The sequence below is a fragment of the Solanum lycopersicum genome, chromosome 9 (genome assembly GCF_036512215.1).
Source record: "Solanum lycopersicum chromosome 9, SLM_r2.1".
In the NCBI taxonomy this organism is placed as follows: Eukaryota; Viridiplantae; Streptophyta; class Magnoliopsida; order Solanales; family Solanaceae; genus Solanum; species Solanum lycopersicum.
In genome coordinates, this window is record NC_090808.1 from 50,628,634 (window position 1) to 50,653,958 (window position 25,325).

Consider the following 25,325-nt stretch of genomic DNA (forward strand, 5'->3'; position numbering starts at 1 on the left):
AGTTATGCGTTTTGGAAGTTGGGATGTTGGAATTAAGGAAAATGTCCAAAATCCAGATTTTGAATGGGTATTTTTCTCTTTTTCTTACCCTCTTAATTTATTCATTTTTAGTAATTAAGTTAGGGGTCTAAGCTGAATTAAATCAGTTTACACTTTTACCAAAAGAGCTAAGGTTTAAAGAGAAGAGAAGAAAAGAGAAGGGCATTCAAGATATGCCAAGATCGTCGAATTGACTTGTGTATTTCATCAGAGGTGATCCCTAAAAAGGTATATAACTCTATCCCAAAATTGGGTAATTTCACCCACATGCCAAACATGTTGTTTCAACATGATTTCATCCTAAAAAAATCTGATTTTGAATGTTCTTGAATTGCTTTCGTTCTTGAACATGAGTTGAAGTTTATGAAATTTCTTGAGGTTGAAAGTCTTGTTTCTTAAGTTCATTGGGCTAGATCCTTGTGTATATGATGTGGGTACATAATATGGAGTTAATTTGAGAAAAGAAATTGAATTAAAGGGATTTAAGGTCAAAAAAAATGAGAGAAAAATTCGTCAAGCGTCACCTTGGGAAGACAGGTGCGGCTCCCCCCATCTTCCCTAGAGGTCTTGGGGCGGCGCACCTACAGTGCACCCAAATGGGGCTACTGAACTTTGGAAAGGGTGCGGCGCGCCCCGGACACGCCTTAATTGGCGTTTTCACCCAATTTTTATTATTCAGTCCGTTAAGCCTTTCTAAAGTGTTTTAACACTTCCTAATTATTCTAACTACTCAAAATGACTTCATAACATATAGAAGTAATCCAGGAACCTGAAATTACAACCTTGAATCCATAACTTCAAATTCAAGGAAAGGTAAGAGCCAAGTCTAGAAAGTCCTTAGAGTCTTTTCAATAAGTCTTTCACAAACGTTTAACTTCTTTTTAAGACTTAAGTTTGAGTTTTTTTTCAAAGTCAAGTGAAGCATTTTATTCAAAGAAGTATATGTGCCTATTTATTCCCAAAGGAGTAGGAAAAGTTTTCACAGTTAAATAAGGATGGAAACTGAGATTTCCAAAGAGCCTTTGGGCTAGTTTTCAAAAAAAGAGTAATAGTTTTCTAAATGAAGCAAACAAGTAAACTAGGATTTCCAAAATAACTTTTGAGCTATGTTTTGAGCACTAATATCAAGCCACATAAGTAAGTCTGTTCAAAAAACATAAGAGCTAATATAATGTTATTTTTTGGAGTAATATTGAGCACCGATATGGGGAAGAATTTAGATAACTCTCAGCCCCTATAAACCATGTAGCCACCATGGATAGAAAATGGTCATACTTTTTAGATTATTCCTTTAGTGGTTTTTAGCATAGACTAGTGGATCCATTTAGTAGTTCAGGTTCTATACTAATAGGCAAGGTATAGGAGGACCCTGGCAGCGTGAGGCAAAATGTTGTATCATCACTATAGCTCTTAAGTGATGGTTGTTGATTAGAGAAACTCCCACATAAGTTTAATGTATTTTGTATAAACAATTAGTTGTATTTTTACATACTTTTTACAGTTAACTTGTATCTTTGCATAAATACAAAGTTGACATCAAGTTTTAAACATTTTTTCTTTGTATTGCACTTATTTTAAATTGGTATATATTGAAATGAGTTTATCTTTGTAGAGTTGAGTTAAGAAAGGTAAGTTTTTCATATTTCCCTTTCAAGCCTTTGTTAGTGTTGTTTAGCATTCCAACTCGCGTACTCGTACATTGAATGTTTTGATGCTGGTTGGTAAGCATCGTATTATGATATAGATACAGGTAAGGAGGATCGACATCCAGCGTACTGTAGATCTAGTTGAGCACTATAGAGTCAGTGGTGAGCCACCTAGCATCCCATACGACTCGTTTATTGATTTCTAATTTAGTTCTTTAGGATGTTGTGGGGTTTTTCCAAACATCCATCCTAGTTTTTAGAGGTTTCATGGATAGTCCGACAACTAATTATGAGTCTTGCGTAATGTTTCAAATGCTTTGCAATGAGACTTAGTAGCCTTTTTGTCCAGTTGAATGTTTTCCTTTAAGGATATTTAAAGTTTATTTCATAAGTTCCTTATATAGATTTTTCTTGTTTTTAAGTCTTCCACTTAGTATGTAATCCAAACCAAGGGTTCGCTCGAGGCCAGCAATGAACATCGAGTGTCGGCCACACCCAGGGTGTAGGCTCGGGGCGTGACATGAGTTTTGTGGAACGGATTAAAAATTATTGGTGATGGTAAACAAATTCCTATAATTCATATTGGTCATACTACTTTATCTTCTGTTAGTCTTGTGGCCGAATTTATTTTAAAAGATGTCCTTGCTCTCCATTTATAAGAAAGAAGTTGATTTTTGTTGCTCAATTTTGTAGACAAAATCTTACTTCCATTGAATTTTTTCCTTATTCTTTTGTTGTGAAGGATTTGAGAATGGGGGCATGTCTTCTTCAAGGCAAGATTAATGGTGATCTCTATGAGTGGCCCGTGGACATGACCAAATCAGTCAAACCTCGTCTCAATCACAATTTGTTGCATCAACATATCCATCATTGCATTTATGGCATACTCATCTTGGTCATCGTCAACCTCGTATTACCAAATCTAGTGTCTCTTCTTTCAACCTACCAGCGAACCATGTCGAGTTATTTACATTCTGTAATTCGTTTTTATGCAATACGAGTCCTGGTTTACCATTTGGTGACAATTCAATAACAAGTTTTAGGAAATTTAATATTATTCACTCAGATGTCTGGGGTCCTTCTCCAACTATCTCTTTTGATAATTTCAGATTGTGTGTTACTTTTGTTGATCATTTCACGAAATATACTTGATTGTTTCCATTAAAATCCAAATCAGATGTGAAGGAAATTTTTAATAATTTTGTTCTAATGGTTAAAACCAATTTCAACTGAGAATTAAATGTTGTTCACTGATGGGGGAGGTGAATACATTGGCCTTAAATCCACTGTCTTGAGCTTTGGGATCCAATATCTCATAAACCCTCCATACAATCCCAACCTAGTTGGCACTGCCGAAAGAAAACATCGCCACGTTATGGACACTGCTTTAACTTTTCTCCACCATGCTTTTGTCCATCTCAAATTTTGGTCTCTCACATTCCAATCTACGGTCTACCTCATTAACATGTTTCCAACACCATTTCTTGGTCTTAAATCTCCATTTCAAAAACCACCCCAAACCCTCTTAAGCTAAGGGTCTTTGGTTATCTTTGTTATCCATGGTTAAAGCCCTACACATCAACCAAACTTGATACCAAGTCTAATCCTTGTGTATTTATGGGATATTCTGCTGCCACACTTATGCTTGCCTCCTTTAGAAGTCTATATCTGTAGGCATGTTGTATTCGTTGAACATATCTTTCCATTCACAACCAGCTATCCTCAAATATCACATTCACAAGTCTCGCACATTGAAAAATAGTTGTGTCCAGCTGACCCGTTTAGTTTTCCTCTTCCTCGCAACCTGTTTCACCTATTGTTGCAAGCCCTTTCCAACTCTTAATGCTACTAATTTGTTCAATTCCACTTCTACTCACAGATCGTAGACTCAAGTCCATCTGGATGACGTGCCAACTGGCTCAATTATAAATCATTCTACTCATTCTTTGTCTTTTTCTCCTTCTCAAGATAGCAATCCATATGCATCTCCACAACCAACTCCAAAAACACCATCAAATTGAATGGCAACCAGGTCTCAAAATAATATTTTCAAACTCAAAGTGGCTTTTGATTACCTTGCAACCTCAACAGTAAAGCACCTTTCGCTTACCCCTAGTACCTTAAGTCAAGCATCCAAATATCCTGAATGACAGGCTACAATGGTAGAACAACACATGGCCTCACTTAAAAAAAACTTGGTCATTTGTTCAATATACTCCCTCTCAAAAAGTAGTTGGATGTAAATGGGTGTTTCTTGTCAAGCACAAACTTGATGGATCCATAGAGCATTGTAAAGCTAGATTAGTGGCAAAAGGATTTCATTAACGTCCTGGAATTGATTTTCATTCCACCTTCAATGAAGTTACTAAAACCACAACAATTCGTCTCATCTTGTCCCTATTCGTGTGTCTTACATGGTCATTCCGTCAAGTTTATATAAACAATGCCTTTTTACAAGATACTCTTCATGATATTGTTTTCATGCAACAACTACTTGGCTTTGTGGATTCCCAATTTTCAAATCATGTGTTAAACTACACAAATCTATTGATGGACTTCGCCAACACCACGAGTATGGTATACTGAAATTAAGGAGTTTCTCTTATCCTGTGGCTTTGTTCTTTCCAAATCTGATCATTCTTTATTTATCAAGTGGTCTCTTAATTCTCTCATTATTATTATGAGCTATGTTGATGAGAGTTGTTACAGGTTCTAACAACTCCCATGTCACAATTAAGCTCTTCGCAACTAGATTTTCGATTAAAGAACTTGGTCCTTTACATTTTTTTAGGTGTTGAAGTTATATAGCATGCCCATGGATTGACTCTCAAACAAAGTAATTTCATTGCGGACATACTCAACAAGTTCAATATGTTGGATGCAAACAGTGTAAGTACTTCTCTATCCACAAGTGATGTTTTATCCTTGGATGATGGTTCTCCTCCAGCTGACGCTACAATTTATACGTAGGTCATTGGCTCATTGCAATAACTCACCTTCACAAGGCCTGATATATGTTTTGCAATAAACAAGCTCGCGCAATGCCGATACTCTCTATAAGCTAAACATTGGCAAGCAACAAAGAGGCTTCTTCGTTATTTGAAAGGAACGATAACCTATGGACTTCACTTCAAACATGGCAACTCTTCTCAGTTGCTTGCCTACTCAGATGTAGATTGGGGTGGTATTCCCGACACTAGACACTCCACTTTTGCTTATGTTATTTTTCTTTGAAAGAATCTCATTAGTTGGTGCTCCAACAAGCAACGCATTGTGCTAGATCTTCAACAGAGGCAGAGTTATAGCAAGTTTTGTAGTTGATGCAAGAATTCCGGGTCAAGCTGCCTTGTCCTCCTAAGGCTTTTTGCGATAAAATTGGTGTCACAATCCAGTTTTTCACAGTCGAATGAAACATGTGCAATCGAATTTCATTTTTTCCGTGACCAAGTGAAAAGTAGACAGATTTCAGTTTATCACATTCCATCTGGAGCTCAACTAGCAGATGCATTCACTAAAGCACTTTACAAAAGGTCCTTTGTCAACTTTGTTAGCAACATTAGTCTCAAGCAAATTGAGCCAATGTTGAGGGGGCATGATAAGGATAAGAATGTGGCGTCCTAGTATGTTAGTATGTTTGAGTTATATCACATATTGTATCAATAATACTTAAGCATTCATAATCATATTCAACTCTTATAACTATATGATATTACGTCTTCGGTGTGTATTAGAATATAAAGGACAATGGATGAAATCAATTACAAATAAGCCTCTTATTTTTGTTAACGAGATCGTAATGAAAGAATCTTCTGAGCGTAGTGTCATAAGGGAAAATGGTGGAGTGAAGATCAAAATTGAGGATGTCTAGGTTGAAGAATACAACGAGCGATAGAAACTTTTCTCTTCTCAATAATTTTGTTCTTTTCTCTTTGCCTCTTTTTCTAACAGATCCCCTAAATTTCAAACCTTAAATTTTGGATGTGTAGTGCTCCATTTTCATTCAAATTGTGGTGAGTAATCGAAGACGAACGTGAGAGGTACAAGGAGGAGAAAGACTGAATTTGGCCTAATGAATATAGGAGGAGAGAGAACTGATTGATTGATAGTTAAATGCATAATTTAGGGGTGAAATTAGGTAGGTGGGTATGTCTCAATCTATCTCACTCCAAAAATGGTACAAAGCTATTAAATAAAAGAATAATAGATAATTATTTGAAAGTAGATTAGATTATTATATATGATATTAATGTTTGTGTAATTAGATAGTTTTTCTTAAATTCTTTATACAAATACAGAATTTGAAGACAAAGTTATTGAGGCCGTTATCACAATATTGATTTGCCCATGAAGAGGCCATATCAAATGGCACAATTAATGAGCATTTCTATGATCTCAATAATTACTGCTCAAGTGTTCATCTAGCTAGGGATCATAATCCTCGGGGAGGATACGGGGTGAGGTGGGTCTAAGGGTACGCGGGAAGGGGTTGGCTCAAGATTTTACGGGACGGGTAAGATGTAGGCTCATTACAAGAAAACTCTTAATTACATGTGGATTTTATTGGGGATTAGTATGAATATTCGCAGAAAAGTTTTCCTGCAAATTTTCATACAAATTTTCAGGAAAATTCACATGTAATTCACAGTTTTCTTATAGTGAAGGAGGGTTGAAGTGAGTTTCTTTAAAACTAATGCGGACGAGGCGGTGCGGAACACATGTATATGTGATTTTATGTTGTTTAAATTTATATGTTTCAACAAACTTATATGTGATTAAATTAATAGAATACTATTTCTAAACACATGATTAATAAGTATGAAACTCACACTCCCACTAATTTGGATATGAAATTTAAAAAATGAGACAATTCATATGGGTTTCTTATATTTAACTATTATAATTTTGAATACTCAAAGTTTTAAATGTAAAAAGAAGTACAATGTAAAATTCAAACCGTGGAAAATAATCCATACTTTGTGATGTATATGTAATGTGCCGCCTTGTGAATAACATTTCTTTTGGTTACTTTCAGTTTGTGAATAACATTGATAAAAACGAGATCTACGAGTGTTTGGTATCAAGGAAAATGTTTTTGTGGAAATTAAGTGAATTTTTAATTTATTTTTTTTTATATTTGTTTAGTGAGTAGAAATTATTTTTTGAAAAATATTTTTTAAGGTTTGGTTGCTGAATGAAAAATATTTTCAGAAAATGTCTTCTGTTTTTTGTTTGAGACTTAAAATACTTTTTAGGAAAAATAATTTCTTATTTGAAAATCATCCCTCACAATTGATCTAGGACACACCTCGACATTTAAATTAGGAAAAAATGATGACTGTTCCAAAATTCAACCCTAAGATTTTACCTAGGATCGGACCTAGTAATTTATTTTTAAAAAAATATATTCACAAGGTTTGGGGGGGGGGGGGAGGGGTTTAGGAGTGGGGCGGCATAAAAATAACTTTTTTTTGTAATATGAAATATTTTCAAAACAATTTTAATTTTTTTTATGGATTTGGCTTGGGTGCGGTTGGTTGTAAAAATGATTTTTTAAATTTTTTTTTAAGGAAATGACCTGGACACGGGTGAGGGACGGCGGGGGAGGAGCTAGGGGTGAGGGTGAGGGAGGGATTGGAGGGAGGGGGAAGTGACAGGAGAGGTTTAAAAATGAAAAGAAATAAATTTGAAATATATCTGTTTGCAACAAAATTTAAACATATGGAAAATAAACAAATCATACAAATAAAATATGAAGAAACGTGATTTGATTCATCAAGATTGTGAGTACAAATCTGTTCCTCCCTTGATTCTACTCTCTAAGATGATTTATCTATGATTCGAGGGCCGTTAGTGGCGTATTTCTCGAATTAAAATGATTTAGATTTAACCTCTCTATGAGATCTTGATCTCTTTATGGATTTTTTGAGATGCCTTTTAAGGGAATTTAGTACCCTATTATGTAGGCATAAACTACGGTTTAGGGTTGAGTAGCCTCCAAGAATCCTTATCTGAGTTGAACACAATTTGTAGAGTCCCAACTCGAATTGAACGCATCTTGTAGAGTCCTACAAAATTTCAATGTCTACAAATGCCCCCTGCTTCAAGGCTTGACAGAGTATAGACTTGTGAAACTCAAAGACGAGATTTGAAGTACTTATTCTTCCACCTTTGCAGCTTCAGATTTTCATATTTGATTTAAGAGAGAAGAGATGAAGGGCAGATTTGGTCCCACTAGGCGTGCCAATTTGTTTGCAACAAATTTTCAACATATGGAAAATAAACAAACCATACAAATTAAATATGAAAAAACGTGATTTTATTCATCAAGATTGTGAGTACAAATCTGTTCCTCGCTTGATTCTACTCTCTAAGATGATTTATCCATGATTCGAGGGCCGTTAGTGGCGTATTTCTCGAACTAGAATGATTTAGCTTTGATCTCTCTATGAGATCTTGATCTCTTTATGGATTTTTCGAGATGCCTTTTAAGGGAATTTAGTACCCTATTATATAGGCATAAACTAGGGTTTAGGGTTGAGTAGCCTCCAAGAATCCTTATCTGAGTTGAACACAATTTGTAGAGTGCCAACTCGAATTGAACGCATCTTGTAGAGTCCTACAAAATTTTAATGTCTACAATATCCATATATATATATATATATATATATATATATATATATATATATATATATATATATATATATATATATATATATGGGGTGGCAGGAGAGACATAAAATTTCTTTTTAAAAACAATTAAACTTGACGTAGTTTTCAAAAGTAATTTTTTATTAGGGGGTGGAGGGGCAGGGGGGTTAGGGGGTAGGGATTGTAGGGGGTTGGGTCATAAGGTATAAAAAGAAATCAAAATTTAAAACATTTTTCAGATGATATTTCTTTGGGGGGGGGGGGGGGATTATTTGGTGTAGGAATAAAAATATATTTGAAGTTTAAAAAATAAAAAAAATTAGTATTCAATTTTTTGTGGAATGGGGAGGGTCGGGTACGGGTATGGATAGGGTAAGAAAAAAATATTAAAGTATAAAATAGAGTTTTAAAAAATGTTAATTTAGAAAATATTTTTCAAACATTTAAACTAACATAGCATGAAAAAATATTTTCCTCCAAACTAAACACACCTTACATCTTGACATTTATCTTCCATAAGAGCATATTTGTATTAAGATTTATATCTCAACGTTATAGTATTGTGGTGAGGTCAAAATCACTTGTACAAAATCATTTTAGAAAATTTAAGATATTTGGCTTATCAGTAAAATGATCTTAATTAGGAATAAAAGTAATTTTTGTATTGTTGGAAAGAATCTAAAATTTATGTTTCTTAAAAAAGTAGAACCAAATAATTATTTTTTAAAGACCAAACTATCATTGTGATATATAATATTGTTGTAAATTTTAGTATGTGGTGATTTCATTCGTGGGATAATTTTTTAAGTATATTTTTAACTGTATTTGTATTTTATCTATTGATTAAACAAATTTGATGTATATAATTTTTTTGTACTTGGATGCTCTTGCATTAGATACCAGGTCTAGGGTTTGGTTGTTGTATATAGTTGTCTTTCTTGGTCACTGTCACGGCCCGATCCTCATTCTGGACGTCGCCGGCATTCAAAGACCATTGTTGGCCTCAAGTGAACCCTTGGTATGACTTACTTACTCAGCGAAAAACTTAAAAACAAGAGATATAACTCATGAAATAACTTAATAAATCAATATTAGTAAAAAAAAATGGCAATACCAGTCTTAAACGAATACAACTGAAATGAATAAGACTATAAAATTATACTATTTGTCTGTGAAGCCTCTAATGCAAAGAGGGATGTTAGGATAGGACCCTAAATCATCCTAACAACTGAAAACTAGAAAATAAGAGATGTCTTCCATAATGCAAGGAAGCTCACCAACTGACTTTGAGCTGCTCACTAGATCAACAGTGCGCTGAATGTTGATCCTAATTACCTGCAGTTGCGTCACAATACGATGCAGACCAACTGGTATCAGTACATTAAATGTACGAGTATGCGAGTTGGAATGCTAAAACACAAATATAGGCTTGATATGAAATTGGAAGAACTTACCTAGCTCAACTAAACTCATTTCAATATAAAGTAGTTTTAATATAAGTGCAATATAAGGAAAAGTTGTTTAGAATATGATGTCCACTTTGAGTGTATGCAAAGATACAATATAATTCTGAGATGTATGTCAAAATACAAATACTTTGTGAATATAAAATATAATTAACTTTTGTGGCAGTTTCTCTAATCGACAACCTTGACAAAAGAGTTATTCTGATGATAAAACGATTTCCTTCGTGCTGCCAGAGCATCATATACCTTCCCAAGGGTATAGGACATGAACTAATAAGTGGATCCACTAGTATATGATAAAAATCACTAAAGGAATCATCTAAAAAGTATGACCCTTTTCTTCCCACGATGACTACATGGTTTATGGGGGCTTTGAGTTGTCTAAACGCTCCCACGTATCGGTGCTCAATACTACTTGCAAAATATTATATTAGCTCTTACATTTTGAAACATACTTCCTTCTGCGATTTAAGATTAGTGCTCAAAGGATACCTTTGAAATCATAGTTGGGTCCCTCTTGCTCTATCATGAAAGCATATACTCTAATCTGAATACTAGCTCAAGGTGTGAAATTAGGTCTTAGGCCTAACTCACACCCTAAAAGCTAGCTCAAAGGATGGAGGATTGTCCAAGCCTTATAAAGAGTTCACCCATCTCATTAATCACCGATGTGGGACTTTTGTCATTCTTTAACACCCCACCTCACGCCCAGTGCTTAGCATCTGGTGCGTGGGCAATTTTAATTTTGGGGACCCCAACATCGGGTGAGACGGACCCTGCTCTGATACCATGTGAAATTAGGTCTTAGGCTAACTCACACCCTAAAAGCTAGCTCAAAGGATGGAGGATTATCCAAGCCTTATAAAGAGTTCACCCATCTCATTAATCACCGATGTGGGACTTTTGTCATTCTTTAACACAAGGCTCTTTTGGAAATCTCAATTTCTGTTCTTATTTAAATGTGAGAACATTTTAAAATCTTTGGTAATACTTAGTGCCACATACTTTTGTGAAGACATGAACTTCAACCTTTACTCTTTTACTCTTTACTCATATTGAACTTAAGTATTAAAACAAAGTTAGAAGCATTTACAAAAAGACTCTAAGAACTTCCTAGACGTGGCTCTCAACTTTCCTTGAATTTGAATTTATGGATTCAAGGTTGTAATTGATGTTTTTGGATTATATCTAGATGTTTAAAAGTCATTTAGAATAGTTAAAATCAACTGGAAGTGTTAATAAGCTTTAAAAAGGCTTTAACAGACTGAATGACGAAAAGTGGGTGAAAACACTGACTCGGGAGCGTCGAGAGAGCGCCACACCAGTCCCCAACTTCAGAAGCCCCATTTGGGTGCACCGCACACGGGCCGCCCCAGGACCTCTGGCGTAGAAGGGGCGTGCCATGCCTGAACCTCCCCAAGTATGCCTGATAATTTTTTCAACTCATTTTCTGATCCTAAATCATGAAAATTTATTTCTTTTCTCAATACTTTCTTATATATAGATACCCAAATCATGTACACTAGAATATAACTCAAAACAACTAATGAAGGAAATGTTGGGTACATTTACATTACTATAATTAATATAAAGAAGAAAATTGTGCATGAAAAATTACCTGCGATTTCTTCTGGGTTGTACTATATAAGTATAAGTACGGTTGAAGCACATGCCGTAGTAACCAAAAGATTTGCTAATTTTTATGATTTTATCATTTGGCATGACCGATTGGGTCATCCCGAATTTAATATGATATTCAAAATAATTGAGAATTCACATGGGCACACCTTAAAGGGACCAAATATCCTACAATTAAAGGAATTCACTTGTGCTTCTTGTTCTCAAGAAAAGTTGATAATCAAACCATCAAAAGTTTATTAACGTTGGAATTGAATCCTCTGCTTTTCTGGAACGTATAGAGGGTGATATATGTGGACCAATTCAACATGTTGACACTTTAAATATTATATGGTCTTGATAGATACGTCTACAAGATGGTCATATATGTGCTTATTATCAACTCGCAACATAGTTTTTGTGAGATTGTTGGCTCATATAATAGGATTAAAAGTAAAATTTTTAGACTATAAAATAAAGACAATCCGTCTAGATAATGTTGGTGAGTTTACATCCCAAGCGTTTGATGATTATTGTATGTCTACTGGTATAAAAAGTGAACATCCACTTCCTCATATTCATACTCAGAATGGTCTAGCAGAATCATTGATTAAACATCTGCAACTGATAGCTAGGTCATTGCTAATGAGAACAAAGTTGTCTATATCTATGTGGAGGGATGCTATTTTGCATGAAGCAACACTTGTGCAGATAAGGTTGACCAATTATCATGATTTCTCTCAATTACAATTGACTTTTGGTCAAGAGCCAAACATTTCCCATCTTTGACTTTTTGGATGTGCGGTATATGTTCCAATTGCTCCACCACAACGCACAAAGATGAGGCCCCAAAAAAGGTTGGGATATATGTTGGATATGAATCTCCTTCAATCATAAATTTTTTGGAGCCTATGACTGGAGATTTATTTAAAGCAAGATTTGTTGATTCTCATTTTGATGAATCAATATACCCAACATTAGGGGGAGAACATAATCAGTTAGGAAAAAAGATAAATTGAAATTTATCATCTCTATCTCATCTGGATCCTCAAACAAATCAATGTGAAAAAGAAATTAAAAAAATAATTTAATTATAAATTATTTCAAATCCACTACCAAATGCAATTACTAATCTTTCAAGAATTACTAAATTGCATATTCCAGTTGTTAATGCTTCAGTTCGAGTTGATGTCCCGACGGGATAAATTGTTAAGGCAAATGAGTCTAGACCAAATTTAAAGCGTGGTAGACCAATTGGTTCCAAGGATAAAAATCGTCAAAAGAGAAAAGGAATAAATGATCAAGATGATCATGGGTTGAAAGAAATTTCTCAAGATGAGACTCAAGTCATAACACATGATAAAACCTCCGAAGAGATTCAACCTTATGAAAATAATGAAATTTCAATGAATTATGCCTCGACAAGAAAGAGATGAAACCAAAATAATGTTGTGATTGACAACATATTTGCCTATAATGTTGATAATGAAATAATGCAACAAGATGAAGATTTTGAGCCAAAATCTATTCATGAATGTAGATAGAGAAATGATTGGCGAAAATGGAAGGACACGGTTCAAGAAGAATTGACTTCACTAGAGAAACGTGAACTTTTAGGATCAATAATCCAAACACCTAAGGGTATCAAGCCATTGGGGGTACAAATGAGTTTTTATGCAAAAAAGAAATGAGAAAGGTGAAGTCGTGAGATATGAAGCTCAAGTTGTTGCTCAAGATTTTTTTCAAAGACCTGACATTTGTTACATGGACACATATTCTCCTGTGGTAGATGCAATCACCTTCAGATATCTTATAAATCTGGCAGTTCATGAAAAACTTAAAATGTGTGTAATGGACGTTGTCATAACCTATCTATATGGCTCATTGGACCACAACATCTTCATAAAATTCCTGAAATATTGAAAGTTCCTGAAGCATAGAAAGATTCAAGAGACACTTGTTCAATAAAGCTTCTGAAATATCTGTATGAACTGAAATAATCGAGGAGAATGTGGTACAATTGTCTGAGTGAATATTTATAAAAGAAAGGGTATAAAAATGACCCCATTTGTCCGTATATTTCATTAAACTATCGAAATCTGAATTTGTTATAATAGACGTGTATGCTGATGATTTGAACGTCATTAACACTCGTAAAGAGATTTTAGAAGTTGTTGAGTGTCTAAAAAGTGAATTTGGAATGAAAAATCAAGGCAACACAAAATTTTGTCTTGACCTACAGATTGAGAATTTGTCAAATGAAATACTTGTTCATCAATCAACATATACAGAAAAAGATATTAAAACATTTTTACATGGATAACTCACATCCATTGAGTACCCCAATGGTGGTAAGATCGATTGACATCAATACAGATCTATTTCGACCTCAAGAGAAGGATGAAGAACTTCTTGGTGTTGAAACTCCTTACCTTAGCGTAGTCAGGGCATTAATGTACCTTGCTAATAATACACGACCAGATATCTGTTTTGCAGTAAGTCTATTGGCAATATTCAGTTCCTCTCCAATAAAAAGACATTAGAATGATGTTAAACACATACTTCGATATCTGTGGAGCACTATGGACATGAGGTTATTCTATTCCAATAAATCCAAGTCAGAAATAATTGGTTACCCATATGCAAGATATTTATCTGATCCACATAAAGATAGGTCGCAATCAAGATATTTTCTTACATGTGGAGACATGACAATATCTTGGTGATCAATGAAATAAACGTTGGTAGTCACTTCTTCAAATCATGAGGAAATAATAGTCATCCATGAAGCAAGTCGATAGTGCGTCTAGTTGAGATCAATGACCCATCATATTCAGAAAATGTGTGGGTTTTCGTTGAAAAGAATATACCAACTACAATATACAAAGATAGTGTTGCATGTATAGCTCAATTGAAAGGAGGATGCATCAAAAAATACCGGACACAACATGTTTCACCAAAGTTCTTTATCACGCATTATCTTCAACAAAATAGTGAGATACAAGTTCAACAAATTCGTTCAAATGATAATCTTGCTGATTTATTCACTAAGGCATTACCAACATCAATGTTTGAGAAGTTGAGGTAGAAGATCAGAACGCGCTGTCTCCGAGATATCACGTGAAGTTTTCATCAGGGGAGTGAAATACACGTTGTACTCTTTTCCTTAACTATGGTTTTGTCCCAAGTTCAATTTTCCTGGCAAGGTTTTTAACGAGACAACATTCAAAGTGTATTATGAGATGTGTGTACTCTTTTTCCTTCACTAGACTTTTTCCCATTGAGTTTTTCCTAATAAGGTTTTAAGACACACATTATCCATGAATATCCAAGCGGGAGTATTATAAATCCATTGTATTATACATGTGGATTATCCATTAGATTTATCCAAACAAATTGGATTCATGTATTGTTGCTTCTAATATGATAAGAACATCCAAGATAACTATGTATCTATTTATTAGATGACTTTTGTGAGTGATATCTCAACACTATAAATAAAAATATCACTCACCATTTGAAATACACTTAAATAAGAAAATTTCTCTCCTCCGTTTTATACTTCTTGTCTTCTTCTTATTATTACATTATATTATTCTAAGTTTTCTTTATAATAATTTTAAAAATAAAAATTTAGTGATTTTTTAAACTTATCATGGCGTTTAAGTAAATAAAAAATACTACTAATTTTGTGGTCTAAAATTAAAGATATGTCAAATATATTAAAATGTCCTTTAAATTTATTTCAATTTGAATTATTTGAAATAAATTTAAATTTTGAATTGTTGAAATTCCAAAAACAAGATCCATGCACGCCAGACACAAATTTTCAATATTAATCGTGTATACTTGAAATATTCCCAAAAAATAGGTTAACTTGTAAAAGAAAATTGTAAAGTAGACATTAGTTAAATTGTGATTCCAAAAAACGGGTACCTGTGTACTTTTAGATTTCAAGGAATGGAATATATGTGTGTGTTGGACTTTAATTGATTCATCCCGTTTCAATGATGACACTGATTGAATACTTAATGTAAAAGTAAAAAAAAGAAGACATTTTTATCTCGGAAAAATTGATACCAAGCAGTATAAAATACTATTCACCTCTTTTGTTTTACAAAATCATCGTTCTCATTGTAGTTTACTAGTAACAAGAAAGAAAGAAAAAAAGAGAATAAAAATCTATAGAATAGAGATTGTGAACCCAAAAAAAATAAAATCATATAGATTATAGGAATTTTGAAGGCTCACACGTAACACTTTGTCATTAATATTTCCTCAAGTCTATAAAGGAAACTTTTGCAAATATAAAAATTTATGTGTCAATTTCTCCCCTTGTTTCTTTGCTCTCTTTATAATTTGCTATATCTATAAAGGAAATTTTTGCAACCTCAAGTACAATCGTGATGCCTTTCGATACCGACACATACTCTACTCTCCAGTACATCTTCTCATGATATAGATTCAGTTTCTCAGCTTTCAGATCACGCATGGATCGGTTTCTGATCTTCAGTTCAATAGTATAAATGGTGAGTCCTCATTCTCCGAGGACGACAAACATGTTTCCTTTGCTTTTAGTCTTTAGTTCAGTATTTATTAGATCTAGTTGGGGCATGTCTCAGTATTTTCTAATCAGTAGAATCTTTATTTCAGACATAATTAGTTTCAACTTTAACATTCGATTTTAACTTTTCAATTGTTGTTAAATTCTCAATTTTCTTATATATTCAGATAGTATAGGTATTCCTTATCATTTCAGTTTGCATTGTGTTTTAAGTGTCCGTTCAGAATTATCATACTTCAGTTATCATGAAGTATCATATGATGCTCATATGCTAGCAAAGTTAGCTTGAAATTACTCGTGATCCTAGGTCTCGGGGCATGATATCGAGATTGTTGAGGAATCTGGAAAATTTTTAATACTTCCAGCCGTGCATAATTTTTTTTTCATCCTCAACTTGCCCCATGCTGCCCCGTTCTCATGAACCCGCTCCACATAAATTATTAATCTTTTCTTTTTCTAGTTAAGTTTGATATTAAAAATAAATTTAGTTTTTTATTAAGTTGTATTAGTTTAATAGAATAATGAGTTAAATATTTCTTTTTAAAGGCCAATATATTGGGAAATACGTAAGAAATTGAATTAGTTTTTTATTGAACCATTTTAATTTACTATCTCGAATATTTTAGTACCTTTAAAGAAATTATCTTAACAAATAATGCTCTATCACTCTTATAACATGTTTAAAATTAAAATTAAGTTTAAACTCACATATAATTATATATACCCGCAGTCCGCTCACCCTACCACACACTAGTTTTTTTTACAAAAATTCACTTAAATCCGCCCCGCATCCCACCCACCTCACACGGTCTTAAATCCGCTCAGCCCGAATATTCCGAAATCCGTCCTACCTTGCTTTCGTCCCACCCAATTGTCATGCCGTAGATAGGTTCGATTTTAGTGGTTGGTCCAAATAATGTGTAGCTTTGGCCTTTGAGCTTTTGGATTATTTTGCGGCTCGTAGCTGAAGTTTGTATTAAATTTGATATGAATATTAATAAAACGGTGTAACAACCACCAAAATTTTGATTTTAAAAAATAAAAAATGAGTGATTTGATTTAACTTGATATAGAGTTTAAGAAAGTAAAATACTTCTAATTTTGTGATCTATAATTAGAGATCTGTCAAATATATCAAAGTATCCTTTAATTTTTTTATCTTAAACATGCCACGTAAAAAAAAATATTAAAAAGTTGTTCAAGAAAAGGAAAAGATTATTTTTTAAACATAAAAAGGAGTACTATTTTGTTGGCAAGAATATTCATACACCTACTCTTAAAACGTAAGTAAATTTTAACAAGAATTATTAGTCATGTCTAACTGAAACCGGTACATACTTTAAAAAAAATTAAAATGTGCTAAATAGATTTTACATTTGTTGTCGTTTTGATAAGTTTATGATTAAAATTTGTTCTTTATTATATATGACTTATGTTTCAATTTAAATTATTTGAAATAGATTTAGATATTGAATTGTTGAAATTTCAGAAACAAAATACATGCACTTCAGACACAAATTTTCAAATATTAATGTTTCCTAAGGCTATAAGAGAACTTTTGTAACCTTATGTGACTATACAATGGAATCATATTGATAATTCAAATAAATATAAAAATTTATGTGTCAATTTCTCCCCTTATTACTTTCCTCTCTTTATAATTTGCTATATCTATTCATTCATCCAGTCCGTAGAAAATTCTACTTGCATAAAGCAACAATGAAGTCATGCATTAACAACCATTCGAGAAGATTTCAGTTGACATCTCCTCCCTCATGAGTTTCGTGTCAAAGCAAGACTCACACTCTAATTGCCTAACAACACGCAAGTACAAATCACATGGGTAACAAAATATATGTTAATTTCCTAATTAAATTAAATTATTAAAAATGTGCATATCTTTTGATAATAATAAACCCAGAGAGTAACATGTATCTTTTTTTTGTGGCCTATATGCATGTACTTCATTGCAATTAATATTCCACACTATATGGTCTAGGTTGTGGGTCCCCTGATTCTTACCTCCTCTAATTTTAGGCCCCACAAAAAAAATCTTTACAGTGTTTGTAACCTCGTAATTCAATTATAAATACTACTATCTGATCTCCTCTATTATGTAGTAATATAATAACCAAATGGCTCTAAAATTTCACTACAATATAAACATGTATTTTCTTTCTCATCTCTTAGCACTATCAATTGCTTGGTTCTTAGCCGTTTTTATTGCTCGCAAATACAAAAGTAGAAACATAACAAGTGCAGCACCTAAAGCTCCAGGTGCGTGGCCTTTTATAGGTCACCTTCATCTTCTTAGCGGCCACCTTCCTGTTTGTCGAACCCTAGGACTCATGGCTGATAAATATGGACCTATTTTTCAATTGCAACTTGGTGATCATCCAGCTATTGTTGTCAGTAATTGGGAAATGGTTAAAGATTGCTTCACAGCTAAGAATGACAAAATATTTGCTAGTAGACCAAATATGGCAATAAGCAAGTATTTAGGCTATAATGGAGCCATTTTCGCTTTAGCCCCTTACGGACCATACTGGCGTAATATACGTAAAATGGTAACTCTTGAACTCTTAACCAACAGTCGCCTTGAGAAGCTAAAACATGTCCGTACATCAGAAGTGAATAGTTGTATTAAAGAATTGTACTCAAATAACTGTCCAGGACAAGTGAATTTAAGTAGTTGGTTTGAGAACATAACATGCAATATAATCATTAGAATGCTTGCTGGGAAGCGATTTACTGGATCCGCAGAGGAGATGAATTTCAAAGAATCTATAAAGAAAGCGTTGTACTTAGGTGGAACTTTCGTTTTTTCTGATTCAATTCCATGGTTTGAATGGATGGATATTGGTGGACATATTAAGGCAATGAAAGATACTTATAAAGAAGTTGATAGTGTTTTTGATAGCTGGTTAAAACAACATATCAATTCAATTGGAGATGGAGAGCAGTCTGATTTTATTGATATCATGCTTTCCACTCTTCCAGAGGAAACCAATATGGAGTCTGGATACAATCGTGATGCCATTATCAAGGCAACAACTTTGGTAAGCTGCTAATTATCCCAAATTTATGCTTTGAAAAAATGAACTATATACTTTAGGTCATTCAACTTTACTTTTAGTTAACTTTCATGATTATTAGTCTGAACCAAAAACATAATTTTTTTTTTTTATTTTCCATCTGGTGTTCCGAGTTCACATTGGAACTCTGACGAAATCTGGATCCAAAACCCGAACCCAAGCACCACAAACCATGTTGATTTTAAAAATTTGGACTATTTCTCAATTTTGTTTGTCATTCTTGCGCAGGGACATTCTAATATTCTCTATATCGTTTCATTTTCATCGATAGCGTGTTGGTTATAAACTCTTAGAATTTTTTTTTCTAAATTCGAAGTCAATACTTAGATTTATTTAGGATATCCAATTCAATTATGGACCTGTCCCACTTAAATTGAATAGATTAGGTACGAGACTATTTAAGGTGTGTAAATTTTGGTCATATAATCTAGGGGTATTTGTGCATTTTCCAAAAAAAAAAAAGAAACAAAAATAGTACTTCCTCCGTCTCTTTTTACTTGTCTACTCTTAAATTGACACATCTATTAAAAGAATAATTGATGACGTAGCGAGTTTATCATTTTATCCCTATTAATTATGAAATAAATGAAAAATTCTACACATTTCAAAGTAATTAGTCATTTAATTGAGGGTATAATATTAAAAAAAATTATCCTTTCTTGAATTGTCAAAATGGACAAGTAATTAGAGGCAACTATAAATGAAAAAATGGACAAGTAATTCGGGACGGATGGAGTATGATATATTTAGCGCTAACTTTATATGCTACTCAGCTAAAAAATTTACATTTTCATTTTTGCTACTTATGTGTCATTTTTTCTTAAAATTGAAAATATATCATATTCATAAAACAAAGGATTTTATTTGGAAATTTTATATAAAATAAATAGAAGTAGCTATGGCTGCAGGTTGTATGAAAACATATGTTTACCTAAATCACATGGCTTGGTTACCAAAATAATTTATTGTGGAAAGGGATATGCAAATGACAACTCAAGAAGGCTTTCATTTTCACTGTCTATATTTAATATACTAATACCATCTTCTTTAAAAATAAAAATTGCTTGAACCAATAACTATTTGCATTAATACTATCTTCTTTAAAAATAAAAAAAAAAATTTGACTTGAACCAATAACTATCTGCATTATTGATAAAATAATATTCTGTATTATTCACTTGCGCAGATACTTATCATGACAGCATCAGAGAGCACTGCAGAGACATTAATATGGGCATTATCTTTGCTACTAAATAACACCCACTCATTGAAATTAGCACAGGATGAGCTAGATGAGCATATAGGAAGAAATAAATGGGTTGAAGAGTCTGACATCAAAAACCTTCCCTATTTGCAAGCTATAGTAAAAGAAACCTTACGTCTCTACCCACCTGGTCCTTTGGCAGGGCCTCGAGAGGCTCTCGAAGACTGTTATGTCGATAAGTATCATATTAAAAAAGGCACTCGATTGATTGTTAATCTATGGAAGCTTCAGAGAGACTCGAGAATCTGGAAAGATCCGAATGAGTTTAAACCAGAGAGATGGTTTTTAAAAGAACATACAAATATTAATTTTAGAGGACAAAATTTTGAGTATATTCCATTTAGCTCTGGAAGAAGAATGTGTCCTGGATTAACGTTTGGATCCCAAGTAGTGCATCTGACGCTAGCAAAATTGCTTCATGGATTCAACGTTTCAATGCTAAAGGAGGAACCAGTAGATTTAAGTGAGGGCTTAGGTATTGCTTTACCTAAAGTCAAGCCTCTTCAACCACTTCTTTCTCCTAGATTGGCTGTCGAACTCTACCAAAGTCTTTAAACAAGTAAACAAAAAGTATGCAGCTCGAATGTGATAAATTCTTAGCACTTTTAAATAAGTAGTACTTACATTGTGTGTTTACTATTTTCATTCTAAAAGGATTATGAAGTTTATCACCAAAATATCACATTTTGGGATAAGTCAATGTTTTCTTGTATTTGTTGGTACAACTTTAATGTTTATAAATTATGAAGAAAGTATTTTTAGTAATTATGATTAAAGATGTGTGAAAATATACACAAAGATATGCTTTGTACTATATATATTATTGTTAAAAGTCAATTGTATCGCCGATTTTTGACAATTCAACCAACATGCTTTGATTTTATTACTATCCTCAATTCATGTGTCATGATCCCAAACTCAAAGTCACATTATTATGAGACCTATCTTAACATTTTGGTAGACAAGTAAATCTTTCATCTAACACTAGAGTCGTCTTAAATACTAGTCCGAATTTTTGATCAAAATAAGCCATTCTATAAATCAATTCACCAAAATAGTATGTTTTTAATTTTGTTTACAAAACTAGTATAAACGTGGTTCACAGTAACGTTTTATACTTTATTTATTTTTTAAAAAAATTATTTTATTTTAAAAAATTTAATGAGAAAAGGGACGGTCTGCTAACGACGTTTAATAATAATTCGTAACTGGAAATTACGTTTTAACTCTAATACGTTATTGGGAATAACGTTTTAAGCATATATAATTTAATAATAATACGTAACTGGAAATTACGTTTTAACTCTAATACGTTATTGGAATAACGTTTTAAGCATATATAATTTAATAATAATACGTAACTGGAAATTACATTTTAACTCTAATACGTTATTGGGAATAATGTTTTAAGCATATATAATTTATTGAAACCAAAACCCCCAATTTAGTTATATAAAGTTGGGGAAGAAGATCCTTTTTCTATTGAAGCGTAACATAAGAATTAACCCCTTCTTCTCTTTCTCTCTCTTCTCTGTATTATCGCACTCGATTGCAACCCATATTTTTCCAAACTCGCCGGCACTCGGCTGAGACCAAAACGACAAATTGGAGAAGAAAACCCTTCAAGAAAACCCTCCAAGAAAACCCACTTCATTCTCCAAACCTACCTTCAAGTTACAAGGGATGAAGAGAACTAGCATCAAATCTCGCTCCAAAGGCACAATGGAGTTGATGAATGCTATATCTGAAGAGTGAAGGTGAAATTTTCAAAACTTTGAAAACGGCTGCAGCAGATCTGCTTTAAAAAGGTAAAAAAACTTTGATAAAGAAGAGTTCTTTTTGTGATTCAGGTAATTTTGTCATACATTGATTTAGTTTATCTTATAATTGATGAATTTTGTCATACATTGATTTAGAGACGACGATATAATTCATTACTTTCCATTCTAAAATTAGGAGATGGCCAATACTCCTTATGGCAAACCGGTGAGAAGGACCGAGAATATGTTGCAACATAATTCTCTACAGTGAAATGTTCACTAACAAAGTTTCTAGCTAGCTCTCCCATTCTATCAGTAACCTTCATGACATGTGAACATGAGAAATGTAAATTAATCCATTTTCCACAATCACATTTTCTTTCATTCAGTGAAACACAATGAGGATTACTACCAGTACCATCAACTTGAATAGATCTAACCTCAAATACCCCTGTGGGTATATTTCAATAAAAAACAAAGTGCCTTTTTGAACTTTCATAGTCTTCTCCCACTTCATTTTGAACCTTTCGGTCCACAATTCATCTTGTTCTAGGAGTTGTTGCGCTCTTTTAGACCTACGAGTGTATCTTTCAACAGTTTGCTCTAATGAAAGTCTGACCATAGAAGTGACCGGCAAGCCACGTGCTTTTTTCAACACTCCATTGAACGACTCTGAAAGATTTGTTATCAACACTCCCCATCTTTTACCACCATCATGGCTAACCGTCCATTTCTCCAAGGGGATTTCCATGAGATATTCATATGCATCTTCATTTTCTTCTCTAATTTGCCAAATCAAGGACTCAAATTTTCTTACTTGATGGGTTGAAGCAGCCCTCCACATCAGCCTACTAAGATCCTTGTTTGAAAATCGAGATTGAAAATTACTCTTAAGATGCCTTATACAATATCGATGGAAGACTCGAGGCTCCTGAAATCGCCGCAACTCCTGCAAACTTGTCAATATTCCTTTTGCCCTATCAGATATAACACAAATATCTTCTCTATCTTTTATGACATGTGCACTCAAATTCTTAAAAAACCATTTCCATGCTTCTTTCAATTCTTTGTCTACAATAACAAACGCTAGGGGAAGAATATTATCATTTCCATCAATTCCAACAGCAATCAATAATTTAATCTCATATTTTCCATACATATGAGTTCCATCTACTGAAATAACAGGGCGACATGTTTGAAATCCATCAATGCATGACTTGAAAGACCAAAATACATATTTAAAAGTTTTTACCTCTAATGAACTCATAGACTCTTCGTGTTTCCATTCCAAAATTTTTCCATGGTTAAAGTGTTGAGAAGCTGCAAAAAATTTGGGTAGGTCACTAAATGATTTCTTAAAGTCACCATACACCAATTCAAATGCGCGTTGACGCCCAAGCCACGCTTTTCTGTATGTTATTTGATGACTAAATTTTTCGTGAACCTTGGAAATGACATCTACCACAAAAACCTTGGGATTTTTTTCAATTTGATTAAGAATAAAAGATGCAATTAAATTGGTATTTAGATTGGCATGACCTCTAGAAAGCCCCTCAGTCTCACATCTATGATTTTCAATATATTTTCCTATTTTCCAAAGGTTATCTCCAACCTTTCGTCCTCGGAGAAACCACAAGCAACCCAATGAAGTATGAAACTTGCATCTTGCAACCCATAAACTCTTGTTTGATGTCACTACCGTGAATTCTTTATTTTTTTTAAACTCCAAATTGTCACAGCTCGTTTTAATTTTTCTTTACTATTAAAAAACATACCTTTTTTCAAATCTTTTGTGCCATTTTCAGACCAGACGGAACAATACTCCATCTCAGATTCACATGTAGACATGAAAATGTCTTCCTCGTTATATAATGTTCTAAAATAGGGTACATCATTTTGCACTTCAGACACATCCTTTTCAAATTGATTAGGAAGATTTATACCAATGACATTTTGAGAAAAATCTCTAGCATTATTGATATCTTCATCTGATTCACTTTCACCATCATCTTTTGAAGGTTCATCTTCCTCCGAACTTTGTTCACTAATTTCAACATTTACATCACTATATGGATCAACATTGTTCTCATTTTCTCTGTGGAAAAAGAAGTTCAATTAAATTTTAGAAAATTATGATACATAGAAGCTTGTTTTAAAATCAGTAATTTATTCTCCATAAGGTTATTCCTTAAAAAAGTTGAGGTAATTAATCACAAAAAATATCACTATCTATCTATATATGTATATTTATAATGAGTAAAATTGTGTTATTACCTAATTATATTAAAATTCATTAAAACATAAATTTGTTGTTTTACCTGCCCTCATATTTTCTCGAACTATTGTCAACATGTCTTTGGCTACTTGAATATTCGCCAAATGATCCTTGGTCATGCATTAACAATTGTTGAAATGGTGGTTGAGCAATCGGCTCTGCATAATGAGGTTGACTAACCGTGGCAAATCCATAATTTTGAGACAATAAATTCATGTGATAACCATGTTGACCACTAATTTGAAATATATCATTTTGATTTGTTGATTTGGTCTTTACATACATTTCCAAAACATTTATGTCAATCTTATCCGCAAAATTTTGAGGTATAATAAAAAATTGTAGCAAAGATTGATCATCATCAATTTTAAACTCAATGAACCTTGTATGGTTACCTTGAATCGAACAAGGATATTTTTCCGAAATATCCATTTGAATATTTTCACTAGTTGTACCCGTTTTCTCATGCAATAATTCAACCAATTCAACATACTTCATTGAAGTATACATGTTAATAATCATTCTAGCACAGTCAGTATACCTGCATCCGTTCATTTCAGTAATTATTTCGCCACCCCAGTACAAAGCAACCATCACATTATGTTCAAAATTTGCCATTTTTATTCCTACACATAAAAATAAGTCATCTTTCTAAGTAATAAATTAGAAAAATATTTGAAAGCTATGGTAAAAATAATAACACAATATGATACATTGACTTGACTTATTTAATTCATACCTTCGTAAATATTGTTTCAAAATTGGGCTACACAGACAAAATTTTGAATGAATATTGTTGGAGTGTTTAGAACATTTGTTTCAACAAGGTTCATTTTATAACCATTTGTCGTCAGTAAAAAAAAGAGAAAATTAACTTTAACATAGTGTCGTAATTGATAGTCACGATTTAATGCAGAAATGTGATCAGCGATAACGTTTTATGATCTGTAA

General features: G+C 33.1%; 1 protein-coding gene, 1 long non-coding RNA gene and 1 other non-coding gene across 3 annotated transcripts; 2 read left to right on the plus strand and 1 right to left on the minus strand.

The window, feature by feature from the left end:
- Positions 1–17,920: 17,920 nt before the first annotated feature.
- Positions 17,921–21,104, plus strand: SLCYP82U1 (cytochrome P450 82U1). The gene is made up of 2 exons (XM_004247013.5): positions 17,921–19,039; positions 20,262–21,104. The coding sequence occupies exons 1-2, from the start codon at positions 18,116–18,118 to the stop codon at positions 20,892–20,894; spliced, it is 1,557 nt and encodes a 518-aa protein (XP_004247061.1). The 5' UTR covers positions 17,921–18,115; the 3' UTR covers positions 20,895–21,104.
- On the minus strand, positions 19,259–19,358 carry LOC112940006 (U6 spliceosomal RNA). The gene has a single exon (XR_003248322.1). It is a non-coding gene; the product is annotated as a U6 spliceosomal RNA (small nuclear RNA).
- Positions 21,105–21,817: 713 nt separating the features above from the next.
- On the plus strand, positions 21,818–24,232 carry LOC138338158 (uncharacterized). Its single transcript, XR_011211527.1, has 2 exons — positions 21,818–22,147; positions 22,296–24,232. It is a non-coding gene; the product is annotated as an uncharacterized lncRNA (long non-coding RNA).
- Positions 24,233–25,325: the final 1,093 nt, after the last annotated feature.

What these genes read in the sequence shown, in the direction of transcription:
- SLCYP82U1 (XM_004247013.5), top strand. Translation starts at nt 18,116, where the DNA reads ATGGCTCTAAAATTTCACTACAATATAAACATGTATTTTCTTTCTCAT. An exon ending in TTATCAAGGCAACAACTTTG is followed by an intron (nt 19,040 to 20,261) that starts GTAAGCTGCTAA and finishes TCACTTGCGCAG; the next exon opens with ATACTTATCATGACAGCATC.